General features: G+C 47.1%; 1 protein-coding gene across 1 annotated transcript in view; it reads left to right on the forward strand.

Moving 5' to 3' along the window:
- cubn (cubilin (intrinsic factor-cobalamin receptor)) overlaps positions 1-21,175 on the forward strand; it is a 279,179-nt gene that overhangs the window by 113,776 nt on the left and 144,228 nt on the right. The window contains 3 exon segments of the mRNA XM_039754274.1: positions 7,357-7,538; positions 17,778-17,952; positions 20,664-20,845. Of these exon segments, the coding sequence (XP_039610208.1) occupies positions 7,357-7,538; positions 17,778-17,952; positions 20,664-20,845 (539 nt within the window).

A 21,175-nucleotide genomic window follows, 5' to 3' on the forward strand; every position in this document is an offset into this window, starting at 1 on the left:
GACTGGGAGAGCGTGGGGGGTCACTAGGAAGGGGTGTGTGGCGCTCCCGATATCTCAGGTCCAAGTCTTTAGAGTCCTGGTGCTTCCTGTCTTGCTATATGGTTGTGAGACATGGACGCTATCCAGTGACCTGAGATGAAGACTGGACTTCTTTGGTACTGTGTCTCTGAATCCTTGGGTCCCGCTGGTTTGACTTTGTGTTGCTCATAGAGTCCCAAATGACCTGCATTGTGAGGTAGCGTCAGTTACGGCACTACAGCCACGTGGCATATTTACCTGAGGGTGATCCGGCTCGTAAGATCCTCATTTTTGGAGCCCCGAGTGGCTGGACCAGGCCAAGGGGTCGCCCACGTAACACCTGGCTGCAGCAGATAGAGGGTCATTTCCGGAGGGTGGGACTGGACTGCGTGTCTGTCTGGGGGGTTGCCAACCGGGATCGAAAGTTGTTTTGTTGTGGAGTGGGTGTGGCAACGCTCTGTACCAGCGTATGCTCCCGGACTTGACTTGGCTTTGCCCTGTCTGGGTGAATGGAGACTGTTGGTGGGCATCCAGTGATGTTCCATTGGGTTCAAGTGTGAGCTCTGGCTGAGCCAACAAGTCTTCTTGTGTTTAACGTGATGAGCCTCACACACCCGGATTTGGGGATTCCTTCTCATTCTTCTGCGCTTAATTGGCTTCTACAATTTGCTTGATGCCCAGCAGATTCTTTTTTCTATTGTATCTGCCATTATGGTGGTTATCACTTGGCTTCTTGATCACATTGTTGTAAACACGCGTCCATCGGTCACTTTATGGACACCAGGTTACCTACAGTTTTTTTTTGCATTTCCAGAACATATCAAGTCCTACGCTTTCGGTTAAGGCCAGGATGAAGGTTCTAGCCTAACTGGTTTTGGAGTAATCGCGTGACAGAAAGATGGACCTTAGCTTTTCATATGTGTAGTGCGGGTCCAGAAAGTGAAATGTTGGGGTTGTCGACACCCGTTGTCTCCATTTAATTGAAACAAGCGAAAAAACAAAAGGTGCGGTCGACGGCAGCAAAATAAAACAAAAACGAAACCGTTCTTGGCTGATAAAGCCTTCTAGAGTCACGGTGGGATGGAACTCTGCCTTGTGACGAACTCTCTTAACGAGCAAAGCCTCCTTCTGGGAACTGCGGGATTTTGTCAGGACGGTAAGGGGCAGAGTTAGTTGACCTCACTGGGCATGGAAGAGATAAAAGAGGATAAGGTGCGTGCCAGCGCCCTCTCTCAACCCGGGGTGTAAGTACGGACATCAGAAGAGCCCAGAGGGTGCTCATGCATGGCAATAGTGACTGTCGAGCTGTCACCGACTGGTCTCCGTGTCCACGTTGTGCTGTGGATTTGGTTGAACAGATGATGAGGATCGAGGAGCTGAATGTCGTGTTTCTTTTTGACCCGCTAGGAGGTTTCCACACAGAACATGGCCTCCAATCTGCAGTACTTTTCCACCATTGCAGTGCAACTATGCTGATGTCCTCTGTGCCAATTTCCCTGGCACAAGCCCCATCATGTGTCCGGCTGATGTATTTTCAGTTATGAAACACCATCTCTGGCTGGCAGTGAATCTCCGCCCTCACGCCATTTGCCCAATATGCCACCTCAAGGCGGAAGCTGCAGTTCACGTGTAGTTGTTTCTGGTATCACTGCTTTGTCATACTGGTGTCTTCTAAGTAAATGAGTAACGTCTAACATATTAAAGTGGGATTTGAATGTGGTGCTCCGTCATCAGTATTTAACTTTGCATTTTATGAAGCAAATCCTGCAGATGTAGAATTTGAGGCAGTAGCTAACCTCGGGTATGATGCCAGTCCTTCACAGGGCACTCATGATCTGAGGAAAGCCAGAATACCTGGAGAAAAATCCAACATGGACACGAATAGAATGTGCCAACTTCACATAAAAGATAACGGGATCTGCTGTGCCAGTGCCCTAACTTGAAGTTTTGGATGACATTTTGGAGTTATGGCAGAACAGTAGCACATTGGGCAATGCTGCCAGTTAATGGGTCCAATGTCCTGGCTTTGACTCTCAGGCCCATTCATTATGAAGTTGGCACATCCTCCCCATGACTGTGTGGGGGTACCTACTGTCAAGAGCAGCAGAACCTTCTAGAAGCATCCTGTCTGTTCCACAGCTTTAGTGGTCGAGTTTTGTAAACAAGAATGCTGCGTTGGATCACGAGAACAATTAGGATGAGACGACAGCAGGCCATTCAGCCTAATAAAGAGGGGCGGTCTGGAAATTCTGCTGGCAGGAGTTAAACGGCGAGGACCATCTTGGTGGGCGGGTGACAGGAGTGGCAGAGAGAAGTGTGTGATGGAGCAGATCAGCCCTGGAGATTCACGTGCGGGAAGAGGATGCCACAAGTCGGCAGGAATGAGACAGAGAAAGGCTGGCGGCCAACCTGAGGGTGCGTACAAATGGGACAACGGGAAGAAAGGGATGACGTGATGGCGTTTAGCAGTCTGCCCGTTCTGTGTTGTCTCTCTATTGTATAAAAAATCTGGGAGAGAGACGAGACGGGACTTTCTCAGAGAGACACTTTCACATCCCGCCAGACCAGACTTTGTGCCAAGAGATTTCACCAGACTCGGGACCGGAAATAAAAGACAAAGAGCAGATGACAAAGTAGAACGTCGTAAAGAATTCAAAAACGTTAGAGCGACACACGTGCATGTGACGATGCGGGTTCTGCGCCATGCTCCCATCTTGCTTGCAGGAGCCCTTGAACCCGTCACCTTCGGTAATGTTACTGATGAACTCAGCAGTGAGGCACTACAATGGAGCAAGGGGATGGTGCAAAAAGTGTCAAGTGCTTTTATTTAAAACCAACAACAAAAAGAAACAGTGCTGAAATAAATAGTGCCGTGTTTCAAAAAATCTTCATTAAATAAATAATCCATAAAAACAGAAGTGGAGGTTAAAAAGTCCAATAAATAGAAAAACAACAATCCTTTAAAACGAGGTTAAAACAATGCTGGAAGCAGCCCCTTTAAAATCCTTTATCTGGCGGCTCCCCTGTTTCTCCCATACGGCCTTCTCAACAGGAGAGCCGCCCTTCTGCTGTCCGGTTGCCTTCCATTCCCTGGCTCTGTATGGCTTCCTTACCGGACTGAGACGATTAGGCTCACCTTCCCAAGGCTCCATGACTCCCGCTGCCATCTCGGCCTTACGCGGCCAGCCGTCCTTCATCCCCAGTCATTCCAGCGCCTTGTACGCTCAGCGAGTGTCGGCCGAACACCTCTGCTAGGGCTCACTGTCCAGCTGCCTGCCTGCCTGTTAGCACGCTCTCACTCTCACTCTTGCTCTCACTCTCACTCTCACTCTTGCTCTCACTCTCACTCTCGCGCTCACTCTCGCTCACACTCTCACTCTTGCTCACACTCTCACTCTCGCTCTCACTCTCACTCTCGCACTCGCTCACACTCACACTCTCGCTCACACTCTCACTCTCACTCTCACTCACACTCACACTCACACTCTCGTGCTCGCTCACACCAGTTCTCTCTCCATACTGCTTCCTGCAACCTCCGTCTCTCTCTCTTCTTTCTCTTCTTTTTTCTTCTACCCTGCCACCTTCCGGGGACATGATTCACCTCCTGGGAACAATTACAGATGCGGACCGCTTCTCACCTGTCCACTTAAGTGAGAAACGGCCACATTGCAAATCACCCCAGGAACCACTTCAAGCACACATGACCACAAACCCTCGATAAGCCGCGAGTGCACTGATTATTTATTTAAAACTGGCCTTTAAGACAGGAGCTGTGGACCCGCTACACCACAGTGCAGAGCAGGCTAGAGATTCTGAAAGTCCTAAAATTCAAAAGTCTCAAAAAAATGAGAATAAATATCACATTAGCGCAAACAAATGGGAATTATTACTCAGTTAAATAACGGAACAGCAGAAAGAGATCGAAAATATGGACATGGGTGATCTGACAGAAGGATGTAGATATTGTTCGGCTTTAAACTTTAAGTCAGAGACTTGTGAATCGTCTAATTCGTTTGGCCAGCAGGGATAAGTCGTGTTTCTTCCTAATGAAGAGGCGTATCTGCGAGAATTAAAAGATTGTTTGGTGAAAGTGAAATCCACTTACATGAGCGGCAGAGACGTGAGGTGGTTGGCGTGTAGCGCAGGTCAGGGTTTGGCGAGCAAAGCGAGCACCTAGTGATGATGATAAAAAAAAAAAGAATATGACCGGTGTGACCTTAAACACGGGAGAACTTAAACGCGAGTACATGTGCTATTTAGGAGATGCCTTCATTTTCACACATTTTTAAGACCAGGAAAAAACAATTTTTGGATACTTTATTTAATGTGCTTTAGTGTGAAAAGATCGCGGGCTTATTCAGTAAAACTAACTGGAGATCCCAACGCAGTTAAAGAGTGACAGGATGTCGTTGTGGTCTCATCACCAGTATAAGATGTTGCTGATTTTCGATATTCCAAGGCCAGTCATTCCCATCCATCCACTCCTTTAACTTAATGGCACAACTAATTAAGGACATCAGTGGAGGAACGTCAAAGAAAGGTACAGCTGGGTGTCCTCTGCATGCGAGTGAAAATGAATGTAATGTTCTCTAATGAGAGTTCCCAAAGGAAACACCTAAAGTGAAAACGGGAAGGGGCAGAGAGCCGAGTCCTGTGGGACACCATATTGAACTGCTGAGTCCTGTCAGCCCAACGATATCAGTTTGATAAATTAGAGCTAAACCAGGCAAGCTCAGTGCCCATGAGGCTGTGCAGTACAATAGATAGATAGAAAGGCACTAAATAATGATAGATAGATAGATAGATAGATATGAAAGGCACTATATGATAGATAGATAGGAAAGGTGCTATATAATAGATAGATAGATAGATAGATAGGAAAGGTGCTATATAATAGATAGATAGATAGATAGATAGATAGGAAAGGCGCTATATAATATATAGATAGATAGATAGATAGATAGATAGATATGAAAGGCACTATATGATAGATAGATAGGAAAGGTGCTATATAATAGATAGATAGATAGGAAAGGCGCTATATAATAGATAGATAGATAGGAAAGGTGCTATATAATAGATAGATAGATAGGAAAGGTACTATATAATAGATAGAGTGAAAGGCACTATATAATAGATAGATAGATAGATAGATAGATAGATAGATAGATAGATAGATAGATAGATAGATAGATACTTTATTAATCCCAAGGGGAAATTCACATAATACATCAGCAGTATACTGATACAAAAAAAACAATATTAAATTAAGTAGTAATAAAAATGAAAAATGAAAAAAAATAAAAGTAAAAAAGCAGACAATAACTTTGTATAATATTAACGTTTACCCCCCAGGTGGAACTGAAGAGTCGCATAGTGTGGGGTCTCCTCAGTCTGTCAGTGGAGCAGGATGGTGACAGCAGTCTGTCTCTGAAGCTGCTCCTCTGTCTGGAGATGATTCTGTTCAGTGGATGCAGTGGATTCTCCATGATTGACAGGAGTCTGCTCAGCGCCCGTCGCTCTGCCACGGATGTCAAACTGTCCAGCTCCGTGCCTGCAATAGAGCCTGCCTTCCTCACCAGTTTGTCCAGGCGTGAGGCGTCCTTCTTCTTTATGCTGCCTCCCCAGCACACCACTGCGTAGAAGAGGGCGCTCACCACAACCGTCTGGTAGACCATCTGCAGCATCTTATTACAGATGTTGAAGGACGCCAGCCTTCTAATGAAGATGGTCTGTGTATTCTTCTTCTTCTTTCAGCTGCTCCTTTTAGGGGTTGCCACAGCAGATCATCTTCTTCCATATCTTCCTGTCCTCGTCATCTTGTTGTGTCACACCCACCACCTGCATGTCCCCTCTCGCCACATCCATAAACCTTCTCTTAGTCCTTCCTCTTCTGCTCTTCCCTGCCAGCTCTATCCTTAGTACCCTTCTCTCATTATACCCATCATCTCTTCAAACCAATGCCATCTCGCCGCTCTGACTTTGCCTCCAAACCGTCCCACCTGTGCCAACCCCCTAATGTCCTCATTTCTAATCCTGTCCATCCTCGTCACACCCAACACAAACCTTAGCATCTTTAACTCTGCCACCTCCAGCTGTGCATTATGGGATATATTAAGGATGTAAACTGCACACGTAACGAGCCATCCAGTCCCTTTAATAGAATAAAGTGGGAGAACATAAAACAATCGCCATTTACAGCCACTCTGGGTGTGGGTGACCAGAAGCTCACGCCGTGTGACGCTATAAATGTCAGCGTTGTCCCAGATGTCCAAACCTTCAGAGGTTTACTTTTTGATTTTTGCTTTTCTGATTCTGGCTGGGGTTTTGTTTCGTGTTTTAGTGTCGATCACATGGCTTACAGAATTACGGGTGACAAACTTTGGCTTGTTTTCCTGACAACATTTTAACTTTTGAACGGGACAGCAAGTAAGGGAGCAGAGAAACGGGCATGGCACAGGCGGGTAAAGGTGATGTGCCTGGGGTTTTGGGGGGGACACTGAAGCCTGGTGGCACATGATGACGCCGCTCCACCTGTCCATATTCGGTGACCCTTCATCAGACTGGGAATGTGTGGAGAGCAGAGGGTCACCCCTTGCCCACGTGTGTACCGAGTGCCCACCACTGAATGGAGTGGGAAAATCGCACACAATGGACGCTTTCACGTCTCTCTCTCTCTCGCTCTCTCGTATGTTCTGCTTGGACTTTCACCCGAATGAGACTCAACGGTCCTTCGGAAGAGGAAGCCACATTTATAACTTGGCAGGGAAGCCGTGCCAGGACGTTGAATACCAGCCATTAACCGGCTTCCTGCTTTCTGAGGTCTGAACGCTTTGTGTTTGTTTCATTTGTCTCACTGGTGCACAATAAAAGCCCTTTCTGGGTGGGACGCCGTGTGACTTCTGTTCCAGCGCTTTGTCGGCAGTAAATATGTCAGACACCTTTTATGAGATATTGTTGTGCAGAGATTTTATTTCCACCTTCATTGAGCTTTATGATTAAAGTCTTTATCTTGAAGAAGCACCATGGTGGTGGTGGCTGGACTGTGAGAGCGAAACGGAGGAAAGAAAGGAATGGGCACCTGGCAAAGACAGGCACCTCCTGCATGGAAGACGTGTCCATCTTTACAGTTCAAAAAATAACAGGACCACTCAGTTCACTCTGCTCTGAATTCAGGGGGGCACATTTTAGAAACTCGAAAAGAAAGAAAGTGTCGATGACCTGAGTGGGCCACCTGCGGGGCGTCTTGGCGTGGTGTCCACTGTGCAAGTGCCTGTAACCCCTCAGCTCTCTCATGCCATTTTGTGTTTTCTATGGGTTTCTTTTTTTATTTTTAAGGTTGTGGTGGCCAACTGACCGGACCCCAAGGCTCATTCAACAGTCCCGGCTTTCCGAACAAGTATCCCGACAACAGGGAGTGTATCTGGCACATTGAGACGGCCGCCCAGAGCAGCGTGCAGCTCACCATCCACGAGTTTGACATCGAGCCTCACCCCGACTGCAGCTACGATGTGCTGGAGGTAGGCCCTCGCCTCACGACTTAGGGTAGGGGTCACCTCCTAATGTCTTTGGTACCCCCTTTGGTTTCCACCTGCATCTATTGGTAAATGTTATATATTCCATTCATCTTCTTCTTCCTCTTCTACGTGAGATTGATAGGCTTGATCAACCTTCTCCATGAGGCTCAGTCCTTTATCCCACCCCAGACTCTCTTCCTGCAGATCTTCTTTTACTTTATCCATCCATCTAAACTTTGGACTCCCTCATTTTTATCTTCCCCTGGACTTCCAATCCCATCAGTCTTTTGCCCACATATCCCTTGTCTCTCCTTATCGCGTGTCCATACCACTTCAGTCTACTTTCCTCTCTCCCACTTTTGTTTCATTTCTTATTCTGCCTTTCCTTGTTACTCCACGCATCCACCTCAACCTTCTCATCTCGGCCCCATCTTAAGGTCACTAAAGTCAGGCCCTTATGGTAAAGACTCTCTTTAGGGCCCTGATCTTAATAATTCCCTTCAGGGCCCTTATGTTAACCCTAATGTTAATTTTAGAATCCTTTAACCTTTTATGATCCCTAATTTTAAATATTTATAACCCGAATAGCCATTAGAATAGTTTTTAGTATAATTTTGTAAACAAATATATTTATTAATAAATATCCATTTAAAAGGGCAGCACGGTGGCACAGTGGGTAGCGCTGCTGCCTCGCAGTAAGGAGACCTGTCTGGGTTCGCTTCCCGGGTCATCCCTGCGTGGAGTTTGCATGTTCTCCCCGTGTCCCACCGTCCAAAGACATGCAGGTCAGGTGCGTTGGTGATCCTAAATAGTCCTTGGTGTTTGTGTGTGGTGCCCTGCAGTGGGCTGGTGCTCTGCCCAGGATTTGTTCCTGCCTTGTATCCACTGCTGGCTGGGATTGGCTCCACTCCCCCTATTGTCCTACAAAGGATAAGCAAGCCTCAAATATGGTATTGTGTTATCTTGTATTTTTTATATTATGGTATGTTATGGTATTAAATGATATTATACTAACTGTGTTACCAGTCTAAGACAGGCTGAAATCTAAATAATCAGCGTAGATCTCCATGTTAATGTTTGTAGTACACCAGGCAATGTGTGTCTTTGTTATGTGTTATTCGGTATGGGATTTTTAAAAGCAGTGATGCACCATCTGTTGAAATGGCAGAAACAGAGCAACCAGGTAGACACACAGACCCATCCTTATATTATATTATATTATATTATATTATATTATATTATATTATATTATATTATATTATATTATATTATATTATATTATATTATACTGGGGTAAATCAAAATGTCAAGGCAATCTGAAAATGACATGGTAACTGCACCAGATAGAAGCTGACATAATACAACATATTTACAATGGCTTGTGGGTAATACGCACAGAGCAGCTGTTAGTCTAGTTGGAGCGAAGTTTTAGTGAACGTGGACACTCCACTTCTAGACTGCACCATTGTTGAACAGTGCGCCGTAGTGAGATTTCCTTGGGCAGATCGCCCAGCTTTGAGGACTTCAGGCAGGAAGCGGGTCCAGGCGGGCAGACATTGGAAGTGACATTAATGGTGGGAAAGCCAGCAATCTTCCAGTATGCAGAGAGACAGAAAGAGAAAAGCCATTAGTACACAGCAGCACCAATGCCTGAAGCGGTGGGTTATTGCCATCACTGTCCCCTATGCGCACGAGTGTGACAGCACCTTAATAAAAGAGTAAGAGTCTATTTATGTTATTGTCTCTGCGTTCATCCAGTTGCTATTTCTCTGTCATTCCAACAGATGGCGCATCACAAACATTTGTAGTAATAAAATGCATTGCATTTGTCATTCCAACAGATGGCGCATCACAAACATTAAGACAGCTTTTATGAATGTCATACCAAATGGCGTATAACAGAGACAGAAGCACATGTTAACGCTGAGGTCTTCGTTGATTACTTTGCGTTTAACGGGTCCAAGACGGGTGGCACAGCTAGCGTATCAGTTTAACGTCATCCTCAAAAAGCTTAACTGCATTTTATCATGAGACCACGACAGGCTTGATAGAAAGCTTAGCATTCCAAATCTTCAGAGAGCTGTCATGGTGTGAATTTCACATTTTCTCTGTGGCGACCGCTGCCTCTGAATACGCTCAGCCTTAGTGGATGGCGGCTTACGAAGCCCTTTACGGTTAATGTCCGAGTAGCGAGTGCGTAGTTTACAAAGGAGTGACCGTCCTGCGTTAGTTACGATGGGCTTGGAGAACCACTCTCACACCTCAGGTCAATCAGAAGATGGATGATCCGATGTTCTTAGTGTTATAAAGCCTTCAGGTTACACTGCACAGTGCCGCGCCACACACAAGTCTCACTTTCTTTGTACTGTTATCATATTATTATTATATATTTTATAGTAAATACTGTATATATTGTCACAAACTCCACTCTGAGTCATAGCAAGGTTTGGGGCAGCCACCCGTATATTTGGTTTCCTGGCTGCAAATTGAAGTTTATTGAGAGCACTGCTGTGCACAAAACAGAACTGAGGTGGAAGACAGGAAGTGAGGTCAAAGGGGTCGGGCTCATGAGGGTCTTCAGCCATAGGCTCGAGCCCGGACGTGACATCACAGGGGCCGGAGCCGGCAAGGTCTCCTTTCATTGGCTCGGACCCAGAAGTGACGTCAAGAGGTCCAGGTGGAATCTCCCATGGATGGTCTGCAGGAAAGGGAGAGGAGGAGTCCGTGCACTCTGCCACATCCCGGTCTGACTCGGAATCGCCCCTTTAGCTGCCCCCCATGCGCACGTGTGTGACACGATATAATTATAGTATATATCAATAGTATATTATTAATGTTATCAATAGCTTATCGATTTATAACGTTATGAATTGATTACACCAAAATGAGTTTCGCGCCATAGTGATGTAGAATGGTGCCACAGTGGGTACCGCTGCCACCTCACAGATGGCCCGTCTTTCAGTTCTTCACCATCACCGCCTGAAAGCTGTGCAGTACGTGTCATCTCTGTATGTTCTCCTCGTAGCCCCGTGAGGTTTTCTCCCACATTTCAAAAGACTGATGTGTTAGACCCCATGTGTGCCCGAGTGGACCCCATTAATGGACTGTCACCCCCATTCTACCCACTTTCATTCCAGCTTCACACCCAGCACTGGTTGGGTTTGTTTCTGTGTCCCCCCTTGGGCCTGAAATTGGATTAAGTGGCTTTGAGAATATTAGGTTACCTACTTGGCTCACTAAATCCAAATTTAGGATTGTGAGGACCCCACTATGTAAGGTCCTCCCGGGATGGGATGCCAGTTTGTTACTCACTCCCTCAGATGCAGGATGCCAGATCTCTTAAGTTCAAGTTCCAGTTTACCGTCAAGTCTGCACAGTATGATGGAATTCTGACCAACTTCCTAAAATTCTTCTCAAGTGGTGAAGCTGTTATTGGCCTCAGCTGAAGGCTAACCAGACCCATTTATGGCGCCTTCTCTTTTCTCGTCTTGATGTGAGGCTCCTGCACTCTCACTCCAGAATGCACTTCTGTGTACAGAGACCCCCTCACCAGCGTCGTGGCTGCATTGCTCTCCAGCCCCCTGTGACCTCAGCTGGCATTCCTGTACTTTATGACAATCATGAATCACTTGTAGACAAACAGGAGGTCTTGGTCTTCCTGGCAGCTGCTCAGGACGTGCCTCCTCTGTCTTCTGTGTCTGTTATCTCGCAGGCCTTTAATTGCTTCGCTTGTAGAAATGTGACAAGAGGAGTGACAGAGAGGACCCGCACAGCAATAATGTGACAAGAGGAGTGTCAGAGAGGACCCGCACAGCAGTAATGTGACAAGAGGAGTGACAGAGAGGACCCGCACAGCAGTAATGTGACAAGAGGAGTGACAGAGAGGACCAGCAGTAATGTGTGACAGAGAGGACCCGCACAGCAGTAATGTGACAAGAGGAGTGACCGAGAGGACCCGCACAGCAGCTGTCTGCTGGTCATCCTAGTTACATGGGGCTGTCAAGTTGCACTGAAGTCTTGTCTTTTCAGCCAATAAACGGACATCCTGACAGTCTCCATTGTCACATGAGGCTTGGACACCGTGACCCCACCCACTCTGTGACTCCACCTCCACACCCTCCTCCTCCTCCTCCTCCACCTCATTCATATAGTTAACACCAGTCGGCACACTTGCGCCCCCCATTGGACTCACATGGCATATTAATAATCTGCTGTAAGTCTGCTTGTGAGACTCCTTGTGGTGTTGGAGGAGAACTGCAAGTCTGGTGGCTGCCAGTTCAGTACCCACCACTGTGAGGAACTCATCAAGGCGATGTGCTTCTCTGAAACACCTAAAGTCAATCATCTGAGGGGCACCCACGTGTTTTTGGCTGTTTGATAACCTAACAAGCTGTAGATGGTGTGGGGTCTGTGCGTTGGGGGTCCATGGCGGTGCAGGACACTTTGAGGCTCAGGCTTAGGAGTGATGTGGGAACGCCAATGGACAAACGAGTCGATTGCTAGTCTGCGTGCAGGCGTGATCAGCTCAGCTGTTCTTCATTGGCACTCCATGGGTCATTAAGAAGACCACCTGTACCCACAGGTGATAAAGGAGAGTGAATGAGCAGGATAGGAAAGATGAGAAAAAAAACAGAAGAAGGAAGAAATAATCTGAAGATCAGATCAGCATGGTGGAGAGGAGACGCAGTGATTGGTGGTCCCGTGAGGGAGCGATAGCAGCAGCACTTCACGGGTGGGTCGCTACTGTCTGAGCGTCTCGAAGCAGCGGGACTCATCGTGTGCTCCAGGGTTTCTGTAGGACTAAGGACAGGTAGCAGGACAATGGAGGTGACCAACTGAGGTTTGAGAGGGGGTCGCAGTTGGTGGGGTCTTAGCCCACCTGAGAAGACCCAGATGGGACGCAGAGGAGACGAGAGAGAAAGATGTGCTGCGCTGAGATGGAGAAATGAAAGAAATGAGAACCCATTGTGTGAAAGTTTAAGACCTAACGTAGTTATTGCTGGTTTCCTTCTTCACTGATGCACTGCTTTTATTATATTTATTTTTATTTTATGATGCGCCATCTGTTGGAATGACAGAAAAAGAGCAACCAGATAAACACACCTTTTATTATATTATATTCTATTCTGTGCAACCTCTGCCTCCTCCTGTCACTCAGGTGGGTACTGGGGGGCACTGGCACATGCCACAAAGTCATTCACTTGCGGGAGTCCCATAAATTGCTTCACCTGTGGAGAGGCTTATGGAGGTGCCATGAGAGTGCCCACCCCACTACTGGTGATCCCTCTACTCCTACCCTATCTGCTTTTCCCAGAATCCTCTCCTGCTCTCCTATCCAACTGTGTGCCCCACCCATATGACCCTGAGGACCCCGTGTGCCACCCTGCCCGGCCCTGAAGCCGCTTATTTGTGTTGGGCAGCACATCCCGATGTTCAGCTGGCATTCTGTTGCTCACAGCTTTGGAATGCTGACTTCTGCTGTAAAACTCAATGGGTCTAACGGAGCAGAAGGGAACTGAAACCGCAGATTAGGGGGTGGGCATCATGCCAGCAACCAGCCGGGCCTGGAGTGGCTACCCCAGCTCTCGATTCTGCTGCTGAAATCGAACGGCTAAACAGACCACCAAACCCGACGACCCCCCTCACCTGCCCTTCTGTTTTTTGTAGAGTTTCTTTAATTCTAAAGGCCGTCATGTGACCTCGGGTTCCAAAAAAACATATTGATAGGCATGTGGGCATCGTGGACGTGTGCGGCTGTTGCCGTGGAAACTGAGCCCGCCTAATGAAAGGCAGCTGTGGCAATTCGAGCTGAGCTCTTTGATCCCGATCAGCTTCTGACTGCAACATCTGCTAAAAACGCTTACTGCCGTTGGCCCAGACGCGATGTTCGTTTGGTTTGCTTACGTTTGCCATGTTACTCGATTTAAAACTTGCGCCAACTACAAAACACTGCATGACACTGGAAGTCGTAAATCTTTATTTCTAGTAAGTTGGCTGCTTGGCCAAGCTTGGTTTAGTGATGCCTGTTTTTATATAGCGCCCTGAAAGGCATCTGGAGAGTACCACAAATGGGACTTTTGGGGGTCCGTCTGTGACTAGACTTGCAGGGCAGGATTCAGGCTATGTGGCAGGTACCCTGGCCATACTGTCACTGCCAGTGACAATAGCTTTACAGGGTCATCAATGTGCCACTGTCAAGAGCGGGCACATGTGGAGCATGCAGGAAGCCCCTCACGTCACCAGACGGCCACTTGTATGCAGTATTGTCTCCCTGTCCCCCTTTGGAACGAATGCAGCCTTGCCCTTTCCTACAAACCTGGGGGCCAGGAATGCAGGGACATCTGGTGGTCCTCCTAGGAGGAGTTCTGTCAGGATGACCCCAGGAGCTCCATAGACCTTTCTTGAACTTTGGGAGTCATAGCTGGGCTTTCATTTGGGGGGGGACAGCACCAGGCAGGAACTCAAAAGGGTGACGAGGTAGGCAGTGGTCCGGGCCCCCCTTACCTGGTAGACAGGGGGGTGTTTAATGAGGCACAGGGGGTTGTCCCCTTAGTATGTTTGTGTCCTTGTCTCCTACTCTCTGGACCCTTCTGTTGATCCCCTGTCATTGTAATAAGCCCCTTTGTTTCGTGTGTTCAGCGTTGGGCGCCGCTGCCAGTTTGGATTTGAAGTCTGCTCGTGAGCTCCCCCAACGGGCCGCAGATCACACTGCAGTCCAGAGCTCTTTGATTGAAGTACAGTAGCCGGCCGGCATTCCTTAGGGAAAAGCCTGGAAGTAGTCTGAGATAAGCGATCCAGAACGAGATGAAATAGGAGGCCATTGTTCTTAATTTACAAAAGAGCCTGAAATATTAAAAACAAAAAAAAAAAATCATGCCATGAGTCACGGGACGCCAGCTTGGAACATGAGGCGGCCGCACCCAAGGATCCTGTGATCGGCTGCACGAGTTATTTTGGGCTGACTCAGCCTGCTGCTCTGTCGTGACGCTGCTCAACTTGTGCCATCTGTGACTTGTCGAGGGGCAACCCGGTACCCTAATAGGCAGACGCCCTGGAGAGGTGCATTTCAATCCGTCTTTGTTTTAATTAGACCCCCCCCCCCACCACCATTCACAGCCAGCACTGTTTTTGATGGTACTTTACGATAGACTGTGGCGAGACCCCGCTCACCACGGGACCCTGACGTGAGTTTATATTGAGGGGTTGCGGTGCCCCTGCCATCTTCAAATTAAGTGAATAATTGAATGACTTCTGTGTGACGGGAGCAGCTGGAGCTGGCAGGGGCTTTTTTAGAGAGGCAGGTGTGACGGGGGGTCTTCAGCTTTTGGGAAAAGGTCACTTGTGTTAAGAAGGAGGAAAAAAGGAAAGGCCACGATCTGTGAAGAAGGAAAGATGGAGCTGTGGCTGTTAGTGGTGCTGAGACGAAGGAGAGCAAGTGAGGGGGACACATCTGAGCAGCAGTGGGGTGGGATATAAGGAGCAACGACAGGCAAGTTGTATAATAATAATAATACATTTCATTTATATAGCGCCTTTCCCTTGCTCAAGGCACTTAATGATGTGGCTATTCTCCACCAAACGCCTCTTCATCCCTTAGAGCCACTGGCTCATCCCACCGCTGCCACCATAATATCAGGGGTGAAAGCCCAGGAGGCCTAACCTGCATTTAATTCATTACTATGACCCCCCCAGGTAGGGGATAACAGCCCAAAGGCAAGCAAGTCTGGGCCCACTGACCTCGGTGGCGAGTGAAAGACGTGAAACTTCAGCTCTCTGGCCTTTATGGATTATTTATTGTTGCACACCCCCTTTATGGACACTTGGTTTGTGTGTTTGTGGTTGTAAATTAAAGCACTCGGCACCGGACCCCCTGCTCATGGCGTGTGTGTCCTCATTTGTTCGGCTCATCTCGGTTTCCGACTTTTGATGGCCTCGGGTTCAAGAGGCTCCTGGAAGTAACTAGGGAGTGTGGAGACCGGACCTGGATCCGGTTCATTCATTTAGTTTTGTATCATCGATCACTGTGAAAGGAGCGGTTAATCGATGGATTCATTCATTTAGTTTTGTATCATGCTGCTCACTCACTGTGAAAGGAGCTATAAAAGCTTTAAATTCAATGAAGGGGTCATAAACCGAGATGAGCCGAGCTTTACAAACGAGGAGTGAGCACCGCGAAAGTCAGCTGGTGGCTGCTGAACCCGAGACCATCAAAAGTCATAAATGATCACCTCAAAAAGGGGGTGTGCATCAGTCCGAGACCTGAACCCTAATGTCTGTCATCTCAAGGGTTTTTAAATATGTCACTCAGTTAAACAATTTATTATATATAGCGCCTTTCTCATCACATGTCATATTAGAGTTTGTCATGATGGACCACTTACTGAACCTTAATGTTATATAGCGCCTTTCACATATCATGTCATATTAGAGTGTGTTATGATGAATCACTTCATGAAGCTTAATTTTATATAGCGCCTTTCACAATGTGCCCTCTTTCCAGGTGTCATACGATACTCGGTTATATGAATTGGTCATCATGAATGCTATTTCTTTAGCAGAAGCCTTTATCCAAAGCAACTTACAAAGTACATCCAGTGAGTTGTTCCACTGAGACGATGGCAGACTGCAGGTACCCCCGAGGTGCTCTGTCAGCAGCTGCCATTTGCCTTCAGGCTTTGTCCAGCTCTGCCATGGAGGACTGTCCATAGGTGGCAATGTGTTGTCAGGCTGCCCTTCAGCATTAGGAGTGGTGACGGTGAACCCCCGACATTGTGCCAGGTCTTCTGGTGGCATCAGATTATTATGTTTATAAGCCTTTAGGATGCTTATTGTCACATCCACAGAGTACGGTGAAATTCTTACTTTCGTGTGATTGCAGTTGTGTCAGTGTCCATGTCACCTGCATATGTAAATGTGATGCCCATGAGCCCTGGGTATAGAAGGACCCACCATGAGTGGAATTGAAGCATCACATTGATGTCAACGTCATGAAAGCCCAGCACTCTAATGCTGGTGCTTCTCCTTCATTCTTCCATACAAGTGTGGACTCTTTCTTCTACCATCGCTGACACAGCTGATCTTCGGCCATCTTGGTGAGTGTAGCTGTAGTGAGATGGAGTGAGGAAGCCCATCACGAGAAGATGACTCCCTCATTGTCACTGGAGAGCAGGGAGGCCTCCTTTAACTCAGATCTCTAAAGATGGCTCTGCTCTTCCCTCTGAATGCAGTGGTCCATCCACTAAGAGGAGTGTCACCCCAGCAACACCTGATGACCCCATCGTCAAGACCCTCTTGGGGTTCTGTGGTGGCAACATTCCCAAAACCTGCCCTTTGTTCAGTGGTTAAGGCTTTGGACTTCAAACTGTGAGGTTCAGATCCCACTACTGACACCACTGTGAGACCTGCCTGGGCTCCAAATGGACAAACAAAAGACAAATTGTAACCCATTGTCACACATGTGTGCTTAGGGGGACCAAATGAAGGTAATTCCACGCCAGGCCAGGGGGTGGCAGGGTGCACTAAACCTTCCTCTGTTAGTTCTACAGACCAAATAAGCAAAATTCTGCCTGATTCAACCTTGACAACGCCAATTCCGTCCCTCAAGAATGATGTCACTTCCTGTTCCAACCCTCAAGAGTGATGTCACTTCCAGTTCCGAACTTAATGACATCATCACTTCCTTTAAAGGCCTTTAAAGCCGCCATCTTTGGCTTAACAGTTCAGTTCAGTGTGGAACTCCAATATATGCCCATCAGTGCCAATTTTCCATACCCCTTTGGCATCCAGGGACAATATTTGGGTGGCTGCCCCAAACCTTTTTGTGTGTTTTTTCACACCCATTGTATCTCAAATGTTGTAAGTCACCTTGGATAAAGGCTTCTAAGAAATAAATCCCCTTTTTCTGTAAGGCTGCCCCTGTGGATCTCCTTGGGACCCCCAGGGTGTGACTGTTTATACACACACCTCGTGATTTAAGTGACAGTCACTTCCAGAATTAGCCAAGTCATTTAGAAATGCTGAAAAGTGAGCTACTCACGGGAAAAGCATGTGGGCATCAAATTGGCACGCGTGCCCAACAAGCTTTCAGAAGAAAGAAGGAAAGTCAAGCAGCAGGAATGTCCTCCAAAGTGGAATCCTCCTCAGATGACGCGTAACACTTTAGACGAGAACGGACCAATGGCCGAGAGTCAGGGGTTCAAGGCTCCTCCCACAAGTCTCACGGTGTGCTTTTCTCTTAACCAGGTGTTTGGTGGTCCTGATACGTCTGCTCCAAGGCTGGCCCAGCTGTGCCACCCGAGACCCCCTGATCAGCCCCTTCAGGTGTCCAGCACTGGCAACTTCATGACCATCCGATTCAAAACAGATGAGTACGTCCAGGGGAAAGGATTTAATGCCAGTTGGCATGAAGTCTCAGGAGGTAAGTAGTAATTCAAAAGCCCACACCAGGCTCAGAGTGGTCGGTGATTCATTTTTGGTGCCAGCGTTCTCGTTTAGATTCTCATGAGTGGCTTGTGGTCAGCCCAACCCTCCAGCCTGGCACAGGGCAGCAGCCCACAAGCACCTAAGCTGACGAAGGCCTCCTTGACAGAAACTGGTCATTTAGAGTTGTAAATGTGCCACAGTGTGGGTTCAAGCTGAGCCAGCGCCCTGTCAATCTCGGGCATAGCTCCGCCTTCTTCTTCTTGCCAGCCTGCCTTTCTGAAGCAGTTGCAGCAGTTCCTGCTCTTTCACAAGCCCCCCATTAGCCCATCTGACTCACCTTGGTGTCAAACTGGACAATGGGGTGGGCACAGGGCCACAACATCATCTTACATCACCCACATGCAGAGTGGGGGCCATGCGGTACAAGTGTTGGCAACACACTGCAATGTAATAACTCGCTAAGGTGGGAGATTATGGGGGGCTGGGGTCCTGAAAACCCTTGAAACGTCTGTGAGACGAGACCCGGGCAGGCAATGAATGAAGTTGATCTCATTTAAGAGGCAAAAAACTATGAAAGCAGATAAAGTGTCACAAAAGAGACCACCACAGACCGCTCAAGACAAAGCCCCTCCCCCTTTGGCCACTCCCACTGTTACATCATTGGTGATGTCAGGGCGTCTTCCATCCACCCAAATCTGCACACAAGCACCCTAGCGTTTCAGAAGGTCTGGACCCGATTCTCAGATTTAGCCAGCAGGGGGTGCAAGGCAGGAGGATGTGCGCCATGTGATGGAAAAATCGAGAAACCAACGAGCGCTCACGCTGTCCACGATCAGCAAAAGCCCCTCAGTATGACCAGGCAGCTTTTACAATGAAAGGGCCCATGGAGTCTGTCGATCTACAGCCCTACCGCCATTAAACTAATAGCCCATCATGGTACTGGAAAAACAAGCAGCGAGGGTCCGAAACCTACACGTCAGTAACAGTGCGAGGACAGGGTGGGATGCTGCAGATGAACGACTCCATCAGAGGCTGCTGCTCCCCAACACTCACAACGAATGAATGCCAATCCAGTTTATTAAGCTGGCCCGTGTGGTGGTCTGACGGCCCCTCCAGATGTTGTTCCTGCATTGCCCCCAATGCTTACTCTACAGACTCTACAGACCCCCACGTCCCTACTCAAGAGAAGTGGGATTAGGAAATGGATGGATGGATGTCATCGAGTGCGCTTGTGAGGGTCTCTCTGCTGTTCCCACTCTGGCGTCTCATTGTGGTTGTCAGCTTTTAGATAACTCGGCCCCCCCTGGTGGCCCGGAGGGTGGCAGAGTTCAGGTCTCCACCGATGAAGGGACAAGTGGCTTACAGAATAAACATCTAAAGAAACAGCCGAATGAAGAGATGAGACACACGTGCAGCAAAAGGAGTGAGTGAGTGAGTGAAAATGTAGAGAACGAGAGAAAATTAACATAAATACATCAAGAAGGTGTAAATGAATGGAAATAAGAATGAATGGTGAGATTTAGGGAGAGTAAGTGAACGAATGAATGAAGCAATGAACACATAAAGAAAAAATGAGTGAAGAAAACACATAAAGAAAGAAATAGAAATACTGTTAAGTAAAGAGAGGCGAATGAAGGAATAAATAAATTGTTCATCAATGTGGGGGCACAGGAATGACTGAATACATGAAAACATAAAGAGAGAGGAAAGGGTGTTGAACAAAGGAATGAATGAACGAATGAATGACAATACACACAAAGAAACAATAAAATCAACAAATAGAGATAATAACGACTAAATATTGAAAGATAGAAATAAACAGTGAGCAGAATGAACATCTGAAAGAACCAAAAGATAAATAGGAAATGAACGAATGAACGAATGAATGGATGAATGAGAATGTGGGAAACAGTAAATGTATGAATATTAATGAATGAGGCAGTAGTGAGTGAATACAAACAAAGATAAATCAAGTGAGGGAGGAATAAATAAAATGACTGGGGATATAGAAGGGATAGTAAGTGAATGAGTGAATAAATGAATGAACACATAAAGAAAAATAAGCAGAGGGAAAATGGATGAAGATAACATATAAAAGAACAAATAGGAAAAAGTAAAGAAAAATGAACGAATGAATGAATGAACGCACAAGCAAACAAGTAATACAATAAACAAACAGAGACATGAATGACTAAAGATTTAAAGATACAAATGAACATGACGAATATCTGAATAAATAAAAATAGGGATACAGAGGGAATGAATGAATGAATGAATGAAAATGTAGGCAGTGGTAATGAACAACAGAATATAAACATAAATAAATCAAGTGAGGGAGGAAGAAAGGGTGGTGGGAATGAATGAATGAAAATAAACTGGGGAAATTCCATGAAGAATATGTACATAAATATAAATATATACAAGAACAAAGAGAAATAAGTAAACAGAGATGAATGAATGAATGAATAGTTAATATATGTGTGGGGCCAGGAAGGACTAAATAAATATAAACATAAATAAATAGAGGGAGGGAGAAGGAGGGAGATGCAGCAATAAATGAATGAATGAACACACTCATGAATGAAGGGGAAGTGAAAGGGAAGAATGAATGAATGAATGAGTGAAGTAAGTAAATCCCTCTGTCTCAATCCTCCTGATGGCCTCTGCTCTCTCTCTCTCTCTTTCTCTCTCTCTCTTCTCCTGCAGGATGTGGCGGCGTCTTCACGGCTCCGGCTGGTGAGCTCCACTCTCCCAGCTTTCCCAATCCGTACCCCCCGAATGTCGACTGCTCCTGGGTGCTCAACGTGGACCGAGGCCATCGAGTGCTCCTGACATTCAATGAATTTGAAATTGAAAGCCACAACGCCTGCGGCTATGACTACCTTGCTGTAAGTTGCAGTGGCTCGTCGCCCATGGTGGTACACAGCGTCACCCACAGCGCCAGCACAGCTGTCCGCTCTCATAAAGCACTGAGGTGGTCCGCCTTTATGTTTTTTCCTCCACAGGTCCTGCCCGTGTGCGCTTTGCGTGTTCTCCTGTGTTTTGCTGCTTCTTCCCAATTGTGTTGGCTGCCCACTCTGAGTTGCCCTGCCTGGGTGCCGCATGACTGGCACTTCACCTGAGCAGTGAAAGCCTTTGAGGGTGGGAAGCAGCAGCAGCCTTCTTCATACCCCGAGTTGGATTATTGCTGCCCTGAAAGTGCCTGCCTGGCTGCTCCT

This window comes from Polypterus senegalus, chromosome 5 (genome assembly GCF_016835505.1).
Source record: "Polypterus senegalus isolate Bchr_013 chromosome 5, ASM1683550v1, whole genome shotgun sequence".
NCBI lineage: Eukaryota > Metazoa > Chordata > Cladistia > Polypteriformes > Polypteridae > Polypterus > Polypterus senegalus.